We start from the raw sequence: 10155 nt of genomic DNA on the forward strand, positions 1-10155 counted from the left end.
AATGGTGCTGGATATTTTGGGGATCTTCAGAGTAATCTCTCTGAGTTGGAATATCAGTGACATAAACTTTTAGCAATAAACATGGAAAAACTTTCACAAACTGCCATAACATTCCTGGACAGGAATCCAACCCATTTTACTGAAATTTAAGGTACATACTGCTTCTCAGTGTGGCTATCCTATACCAGTCTGCTAAAGGGGCATTGTGTTAATTGTTAGGCCAATTAAAGATGATTTTGCAAGAATACAGTACTGAAATTAATAATCCTTAGAGGAGATTCTCCTTATGACAAGAAATGGTAAATTTTGCTACATGAATTTCACAATCTTTTAGTAGTCTGGCCATTATAGCTTTAATGGACAATGGACACTCACTAATAGTAGCACACAAGTAAAAGACTGTAGCTGCCATTTAATTCTCTAACCTGTACTTCTCATCCCACTGTAACACTTTCAAAAAGTACTTTTCTGGACTGAAATGTCTCATTATTTGCACTCAAAAGATTAATATTTTTGGGACATCTGGAATGTAATTGATTTTTAAGATATAGAAAAGCAACAAAAATACGCAGGTTTCTGCTTTTCAAAGGGGCTTAATTTTATGCCCTCCCAGGACCTGAAAGAGTATTGTTTTAGAAGTCTAAACATTGTGGAGTTTGTCCTCCATGAAAGCAGTTACATAACAAATGTGATAGGTTAATTCTTCAGCTTTAAACAAAATGTATGAAATCATTAACTTTTAAAAGATTTTAATATTCAGTATGGACCAGGTACTTGACCGTCACTGTGTGTATCTTAAAATGTTAGTGTTAATGTGTGTTATCCTCATGCTCATAGCTTGGGAAAGACAAGAGGCTTCAACCATGAAGTTCTCAAAAATGCAGCTCTTTCTGGGTAGCAAGCAGTCATACATCTGGGATTAATAAATTATTGAAGTCACAGTAAATTACAATTGAAGGGTAGTTGCAAATGTTTGCAAACAGTGTCATTTGCTAATCTTGTACAAGTTTTACTCAGTGTTTGCTTCTAGACATGGAAGGAACAAGACAACATAACATTCTCAGGAACTGTTCTGTTCTCTTGGATGTGGTTTATATTTAGTCATTTTAACTCTTCTGAGCGCTCCACAATTGGATTCATGGTTACTAAGGGATCTGACTTTACAGGCAGAGACTGTTGCTTAAAACTTTCTAAAAGGTTCTGAAAACAGCTTTTCTGTAATTTGAACAATGAGAGCCTCCCAGACTGGAGTCTTATAACCAGTCCCAGTCACATTTTTTTTGTATTTTCTGTCCATGATAAAAGGTGTAGACACATTTTTGGGTTTCAGTCAGATTTCTTGGTCACTTTATTGCCATTCAGTTTAAAAAGTGTGACCTTACATGAGGATATTCCTGATCATTTCTATTTGTGAAACATTTCAATTTAATTGATGAACTCTGGAATGATAAGAATGTATAGCCTGCAAGTTGTTAACCTTTAGTTACTATGGATCTTTGGTCTGTACTTCATTTGTTCCACTGAATAAGCCACTGCAATGAGTAATAAGAAAAGTTTTTAAAGATTATATTTTCATATATTTTTAGCAAATATCTGAAATCACATAACATAGTTGTTGTAACACCACAGCCATGTCATAAGTATCTAGACAAAATGACACTGCTTTCTGAAGATTTGCTTACGTCATGTTTCTTGATAGATTTCATATACATGTAATCCTTCCTTTGCTTGTAATTTTTTTTAAATAGCTATACTCCTTTTGCCAATGGTCCCAATGATACTCCTGAGGAAATCCTGTTACGAATAGGCAGTGGAAAATTCTCTTTAAGAGGAGGCAACTGGGACACTGTTTCAGATGCAGCAAAGGTGTAAATATATTTTATCTTCTATAGTATCATCTAGGGTACAAGCAAATGTATGTTAAACTTGATCAGATATCTGACTAGTGTAACTTAACTCTTAGCCATTATATCTTGGTATATTTTTGTTTATGTATGGAATCTGTGGGTATATTTTTTGAAGATTTCTGATGCTAGGGCTATATCGAACTACATTTTGAACAAGGGAAGAATGTTTTACGGTGCCTCACAAAGCCCACATGCTCTATATAAGAGGTTTGGGATGTGTTCTACAACTTCTCTCTTGCTGGAAGACTTTCAGGAGTCTTTGGAGGACAAAGATGGTGATGTCATATTTCAGGGCTAAAACCTGAGTTGTATTTCCAACAGAGTCAGCTGACGTGGGATGGATATTGTGTGAGACTACTTAAATCTGATTCTTGTTGAGTTGTGGCTACCTGATTCTTGTTTAGCACTATTAACAGCATATTATTATGGACTCCAAATTCACAAAGTCAGAAGGATGAAAGCTTAATGTTTTATTGTATTGATGTGAACTGAAAAACCAAAATGAGAAATGTTAAGCCAAAATTGCTGTACTGAATGCTCTTGCTGATAAAGGCTGATTTCAGTAGAGAAATAAGTTGTTGTTGTTTTTTTTTTTTTTTTTAACTGGCTTTTAAAATTCACCCCACCTCTACAAAATAAAGTTACCTTCTGGTTTAATGAAGGTGTTCCCGAATGTAAATACTAACTACTTATTACTACTAAGTTGTGTTCCATGGTCTTTGTGATTGCACAGGACGATGCATTCTGGGATACAACCAATAAGCTAGAAGCCAAGAGAAGTTTAAAGAAAAAATGTTTTAAAGGGTTAGTTATAAATGTCTTTGAATTTCCCCATAACCTGTCTAATGAGGATATTCAGCACAAAAAAAGTCTGAGTGATTTTAAAATAGCTCCCTAAAATTAACCATCACCAAGCCTGTCAGTTGACTGACATGAGGACTGCAGCTCAGGTTTCAGTCTGACTTGCAAATGTGGCTTTTCAGATTCTTCTAAGACTTATTTTTTCCAGTAAAAAGTTGGAAAGACTGCATCTGATAACACCCAATGGAAAAACCAGGAGGAAAATACTTCCAAAAAAAGGAAAAACTGTTTCTTGTATGTCCATAAAGACTTATCAAAAGTAAAAGTTTTTATATGGCGATTCACAGTTAAATCAAATAATGTGTTTAGGATTTGGTTGACTTCACAATTTTAACTAGAAAATTAAAATAGAAGCATAAAAAGTTGAAAAAAAAATTTGTAAATACTCCAGGTGGAAAATTTTAAATTTCAGTGAAATATAATGACGAGATAGTGAAGAAAAACAAGGAAAATGTACTAAGATTAATAATCTGGTATGCAACACACTAAGAGCAAAGCAAAACACAAACGATAATGATAAGGATATGACTCAAATCAACAAAATAAGAAAAAAATAGTTGACTGCCATCTATTTATTCTGAGTATTTCAACATGTAAAATTGCCTCTTACTCACAATGTTTAGATGCCACCAAGTTTTTGGTTTGGGAGCAAACATTCCACTGCAATTTTTGCATCTCCTGTGGTGAATGTTTTGCTAGTCAGTGAAAATCAACTGGAGGAACTAATCTATTTTTTCATGACTTAGCTATGTGAATTGCAAAATTAATCACACAGTGTCAATGGTAAAAAATAGGTTATATTTTAAATCTCCCAGTTTTAGTAATCTAAAATGGTGCCAGTATAATTATAAATTTTAACCCATTAGTAGGTTAATAGACTTTAAAGCTACAAAGGGACCATTATTGATCATCTAATCTTACTTCCTTAACACAGGTGGTAGCATTTCACCCATAATTCCCACATCAAACCCATAGCTTATGACATCTTTTAAAAAGATGTTAAATCTAGATTTAAAGACTGTTCAATTAGTTATCACTTAGTTTTTTATCCTAATTTAAAATAAAATTTATTTCTAATCTGAGTTTGTCTAGCTTCAGCCTCCGGTCATATGGTACTAAGTCAAATGCATTACACAAGTCTAGGTATATTGTGTCAACATGGTTACCTTTCTCAACCCAACTTGTAATTTAATCAAAAATGATATCAGATTTGTTTGATACTACCTATTTTTCCATAAAATATTGTCGACTGGCACTAATCTACCATCATGTAATTCTTTAATGACGGCTTCCTGTGTCAGCCATTCCTTGATTTCACCAGGATCAGTGTTGGCCTATAGTTACCCAAGCCATTCAGTTTACCCTTTTAAAGTACTGGCACATTAGCCTTTTTCCAGCCATCTGAAATTTTCCTAGTAATTCAGGACTTCTTAAAAATCAACATCAGTGGTTAAGAGAGATCCTTGGACAGTTCTTTTAATACTCGGGTGCAAATTATATTTTAAAATATTGAACCATAGTAGCTGTTTATCATCCAAATTAGTTACTGCTGGAAAAAGAAAAAAAATCATCACTGTGAGATGTGAATGGATCACCCAGCTTCTTTCCAAAAACCACATAAATATTTACTGAACGCTTCTGCTTTTTGTTTCATTAGTGACAATTTTCCCATCTCTGTTAGTAATGGACCTATACCATTACTAGGATTTAGTTTGTTCTTATTATATTTTTTTTAAATGCCTTGTATTGTCCTTACTTCAGTTGCTCAGTAATCATTCTTTGTTCTTGCTTTTGTTGATATCCTTCCTTCCACCTATTAATGTTTTAATTAATCTGTTCTCTCTCCCACCTTCTTTTGACCAACCTTCTAATTGCATGTGAACTTAAAATAGCACTTTCTTAATACTCCAACAGGACAAAACCCAATGTACACTTTTTTGGTCAGTTTCACCTTTCAAGTTTGTACCTTAAAGTGGAAAAACTTCAGAGGCATATCATTATATTTGAGTTTTAGATTTTGCAGCTGGTAGTCCAGACGTTAATTGTATAGCAGGAGTGAGGAGGAGCATCTGCCACTAGAAAAAATGCATCCAAGGCAAATGGATTGCTTATTTGTTTGGTCTGGGTTAGTGCTAACTATTTCTGTCCTTGTTCTTAAAGATGACTGGATTCATAAGCAAACCAAAATATGAAAAATCATGAACATTCTAAGAATTTATTTAGAATGAACGCTCTGTTAACAGACTTCATTGTACCTATATAGTGTCACACGTATTCAGACATTTGAAGTGTCAAGACATAGAATACCCCACCACAGCTATTGAATTTCTTCTTTGGTGTGGCTTTTTGGATCCTTCCAGATGAATTAAATGGATTTTTTCATGTTAGTAATTAACACTAACTTTCTGGCACTTTATATTTGTATGTAACAACTGTATATGTGTTTTTATTTTAATTTAGGACTTGCTATCCCATATGCTTCATGTAGATCCACATCAGCGATATACGGCAGAGCAAGTATTAAAACACTCGTGGATAGCCTGCAGGGACCAGTTGCCTCATTATCAGCTAAACAGACAAGATGCACCACATCTAGTTAAGGTAAAACGAAAAGTCCTCCATCTCAATACGTGTGAGCCTAACATTTTTGAGAGAAAAGCAGTCTTTTTCTGACTCTGCTAATTATCATCTGCCTAAATTCCAATTGCAGCTTCAGCTGGATATAGGATGGCTTTTCACTTCCTGTCCTAAACTGCTGATATGGCTTTGGGGATTTTTCAAAATTTTTTTTATTATAGAGGATGTTAGCATGGAAATAAGGACCTTTTTGAAAAGGGGTTAATCCTTTTTCTTTTCTTTTCTTTTTTTGTATGTGCTTCACTTGAAGTTGTCCTTTCCATAGTTGCTCTGTTGCCTGAGGGGATGATACTTGTTCCCTCCTTCCCCAGTAATGTCAGTGAAGGAGAACCCTATGGAGAGTGTTGGCAGAGGAAATAAGGAGGAGGGCAGTTGTTCCCAGGCTTGCTCCCCTGCCCAGAGAAGCCCCTCTGACACATTTCTGTGGGATCAGGACTTTGTAGATCACGAGGGAGTATGTGGATTGAGAAGTGGAGTAGCTACTCTGTTTGAAATTCCCCTTAGATATTGGGGACATTTTTTGAAGTATCCTTCACTGTATGCCCTTACCTTGGTTCATGGTCTTTAGTTCTTTTTGGCTCCTCAGTTGGATGCCAGAATATCCATGGCCAGCAAAAACTCCAGTAGTACCAAACACGGAAGACTGGCAACTTAACAACTTGTGTTGCTATGAACGCTTCACCCAGTCATCCATTCTATACTGGCTCCTCATTGAATGCAGAGTTCAATGTCTCTGTCCTTGTAATCAAAGCCTTCTTGGGGATTGGCCCTAGTTATCTGAGAATCACCTCTGCAACCATTTTTTTGCAACTGTGACCTCCCACTATGTAGAACAATGAAACTGTTGAAGGTAGTTCATGATAGAAATTTCTCAAGAGCTGGTCCTAGATTATGGAACCAGCCACTTTCAGAGCTAAATGCTGAACACCTTTCTTAGAATTAGCATTCTCTCTGTCATGTCACAATGCACACGCTCGCTCATAAACATTCAAACGAAATATTGACAAACTAATCGAGCTTTTTGTCTTGGAGGCTGAGAGAAGAGATTGTTGCTGTTCTTCCTGGTTTTAAATAGTAGAGTATAAGGGCAGTACCCAGATAGAGAATTTTCTGGAGGCTTGGGTGGGTTTCTAAGGCGATGTCTGTACATCAAGCTGGAATTTACACTTCCAGCTTAAGGAGACTTACCTGCACTAGCTCTGATCAAGCTAGTATGCTAAAAATAGCGTAGCTGCAGCAGCACAAACACAAAGAGCTAGCTAGCTATCCTGAATATATACCTAGCATCTCAGACAGGAGCATCTCAGGCTGGCTAGCCCCTCCTGGTGCATGCAGAGCTCTCCCAAGAACCACAGCAGGAGCAGAATGTGCAGCTCTTCCAGCATGGCTGTACTGTCCCAAGCCCTGTCCTCTGGTGGGGCTGCTGTACAAAACCCAGACAGGATTCAGGAGAGACAGCTGTGTGGAAGGGCTGGGGGCAGTACAGCCGTGCCAGAGGAGCTGCTGGCATGGGGCCGCCCAGCAGCCACACTTTCTGTTCCTTTTGCTGCTGCTGTTCTGGAGAGCCCTGCAGTTCAGAAGTCTCCAGCACAGCGAAGGACAGAGGCCTGCCCTCCCTCCCTCCCCCCAGTAATATGGGATGGATCATATTTCCCACATGTCCCTCCCCGCCCCCCCTTAGCTGGTGCCCCTCCTTTGTGTCCTTTGTGTTCTCATGAGTGCAGCATACTGGTAAGAAATGAATTCTACTTGCACTGCTGGCCTCATGTACATAAAGGAAATTTAATGGAAAGTGAAATAAATGTTACTGGGAAGAGGGAACAGACCTAAGGTCTATGAAGAACCCATGCTTAGCAGCCTTGAGGACCCAGACATAAATATTAATTATCCCTTTATCAACACAAGGTTTCACAAAAGTAATTCTGCCCTCACACAAATTCTCTCTGTGGCTTTTCCAGGATTCATAAAGAATTAATATTTAACATTGTGTTTTCGTTCCCAGATAACTTTTACAATCTTTGTGGATTTCATTGTTCTCTAGGGGGCCATGGCTGCCACGTATTCTGCACTGAATCACAAGATATTTCAGCCAGTCTTAGAGCCTGTTGCAGCTTCAAGTTTAGCTCAACGACGAAGCATGAAAAAGCTAACTTCAACAGACTTATAGATCCACTGGGGCACGTTAGCCAAACTGGAGCAAAGGAAAATCCAATAAGTGGCTCTATATCTGCCTGACCTGTGATTGAAAGACATATATGGTTTCCTGCTACACTACTTGAATTCTGTAAAAGTCCTTTTTTAAAAGAAAAAAATCCACAGGTTCAGGGGGATTCACACTGTGTTGTTTTACAGGCGGTGTCCATGTTTGTTTAACTTAAACATCAGGGTACATCACAAAGATATAAGGAATTTCTGTACACTGTCCTTTCAGAGATTTGTTGCAAATATTCTTTACATACTGTATAGTTTTGCTGGGTTCATGAAGAAGTGGTTTAGGGGACCATTACCAATAACCAAGTTGTACGTAAAAAGTGTCAGTGTCAGTATTTTTACCATCAAACCCATTTGTAAAAGATCTGCAAATTCTTACTTAAATTACTTTGTAATTGGGCACTTACCAATGGACTCCATTCATTTAACTCATTGATGCTAGAAGACAAGACTGACCACCTTACTGTGCCAGTGCAAAATGCATTAGTGCTAATATGGGAGATCTACACTTGCCTGGTGCCAAGAATTGAAAAACTTTGTGTAAAAATATTAAAAAAATTGTGTGAGACATTGCAGTTTGTCCATAAAATTAAAATGATCACTTGTGAACCATACAACTGGATAACAAGTGACCTTGTTTAGGGAATGGGTGTGTCTAATGTCAGTATGTATTTCTGTCTACAGCAGTGGTGGGCAACCTGTGGCCAGTCAGAGTAATCTGCTTATGGGCTGCGAGACACTTCTAGATTGACCATCCGCAGGCATGGCCAGCTGCGGTTCACTGTTCCTGGCCAATGGGAGCTGCGGAAAGTGGTGGCCAGCATGTCCCTGCGGCCCATGCTGCTTCTCACAGCTCCCATTGGCCAGGAATGGCGAACCGTGGCCACTGGGAGCTGCAGGCGGCCGCGCCTGCAGATGGTCAATGTAAACAAACTGTCTCGCGGCCCGCCAGCAGATTACCCTGACGGGCCACGTGTGGGCCGCAGGTTGTCCACCACTGGTCAGTAGTCATATGCTTGGGGAAACACCCCTTGTTTTCAACATAAAAGATCTTACTGTGTTCTGTACTGAGCTATAAAAATGATTATAAGTGTTCAAGAGTGAGAGCCTGTATAGTATTGGTACTACTTTAGATAGGACATGTGATATATCTCCAAGTAGTCCATATGCTTTTAGTTACCTTGTCTATCCTTCCGTGACTTGACTGAATTATGCCTGTCTATTCCATGAGGAACATAGGGACTTCACCACTGCTTTCCATCTTTTGACAGTCTCTTGCTGTAGTCTTCCCATATCATTTTGATAGCTTTCTATTGTGTTTCCATGTTGTGCTTGGTCTACCTTGTTGCCTCTTGCCCTCAGGGTTCCAGTCCAACTCCTGTCTTATGTTGTTTGGGTCTTTCCTCCATGTATGTTCTAGTCATCTTCATTTTCGTTCCATAATTTTCTGACCTATCAGTATATTTTGTCGTCCTCCAGAGTTCGATTATTTTTTTTCCTGGCCATCTGATATTAAGGATTTGTTTAAGGCAGTTGTTTATGAAAACTTGGAGTTTAGATAGTAAGTTCTTAATTGTCCAAGTTTCAGTGCAATCTATTAAGAATGACTTCTCAATGTTAAATATTCAAAATTTCATTTGAAGGGCAAGATTCCTGTTTCTTCTTGTCAGCTTCAGAGTTATGAAGGCATGTCTGGTTTTCGCTATTCCAACTTTAATGTCTGTCCTACCTGTTGTACTTGATATGTGAAATATTGGACCTATTCTATGTCAAGCCCAGAAAGTGTTGGTGTTTCTTGTTGTGTGTTGATTTTCAACCCTACTAATTGTGCATATGCCCAAGGATAACTTGTTTCATCTTGCATGCCCCTCTGAGCATGGGATAGCAAGTTGATGTCACCTGCAAAGTCTAGATCTTCTGACTTTTGTGTGAAACTCCATTGTATGCCACTTGATTGTTCTGTGGTCTTTCTCATTACCCAATGTGCTACCAGTAAAAAGATCATGGGTGACATAAGGCATCCTTGGCTGTTGCTGGTAGTAAACTCATTTGGCTTAGCTCACTGTTACTTATTACTTGGCATGTCATATTTTCACAGAAACTCAGTGTGATCACAGATTTCCAAGGGATTCCATAGTGGCATAGCAACTTCCATAAAGCTGTTTTATCCACTGTATCAAAGGCTGTCCATTAGTACCTGGCTATCCCTCTGTATGTGGACTATATTGCTGTTCCTTTGGCAATCTTTTCTATTGAAGAGCAATATATTCAATGTTAGTTTATCCTGGATTGTTAGGTAAATTGACATTTCATTGTAGCATATTTGGCACATAGTTTTAGTTTTATTTATTTAAATGTATGTAATTGCTCCTATGTCCCTTGGCACATGTACAGATATTACAAAAGATAAATGCAAAGACTCATGGCCCTGTTAAAAACCCTCTCCTTGGCTAACCACAGGTGAAGCCTGGGAAAATAAGTAAGCCTCGAAGTGTGCTCTTAAAATCAGTAGGTACAGGATTTTGACCAAAGAGCGGGA

The 10155-nt window shown here is 38.1% G+C and overlaps 1 protein-coding gene across 4 annotated transcripts in view; it reads left to right on the plus strand.

The window, feature by feature from the left end:
• The window catches only part of RPS6KA6 (ribosomal protein S6 kinase A6), a 74647-nt gene extending 66938 nt beyond the window's left edge, over positions 1 to 7709 (plus strand). For all 4 annotated transcript variants that reach the window (XM_038417387.2, XM_043491672.1, XM_043491674.1 and 1 more), the window contains 3 exons: positions 1749 to 1866; positions 5229 to 5369; positions 7447 to 7709. In XM_038417387.2, coding sequence (XP_038273315.1) covers positions 1749 to 1866; positions 5229 to 5369; positions 7447 to 7572 — 385 coding nt within the window. In that variant the 3' untranslated portion in view covers positions 7573 to 7709. The remainder of the gene's footprint in view (positions 1 to 1748; positions 1867 to 5228; positions 5370 to 7446) is intronic.
• The last annotated feature ends 2446 nt before the right edge of the window (positions 7710 to 10155 follow it).

The sequence above is a fragment of the Dermochelys coriacea genome, chromosome 9 (assembly GCF_009764565.3).
Source record: "Dermochelys coriacea isolate rDerCor1 chromosome 9, rDerCor1.pri.v4, whole genome shotgun sequence".
Taxonomy (NCBI): Eukaryota; Metazoa; Chordata; order Testudines; family Dermochelyidae; genus Dermochelys; species Dermochelys coriacea.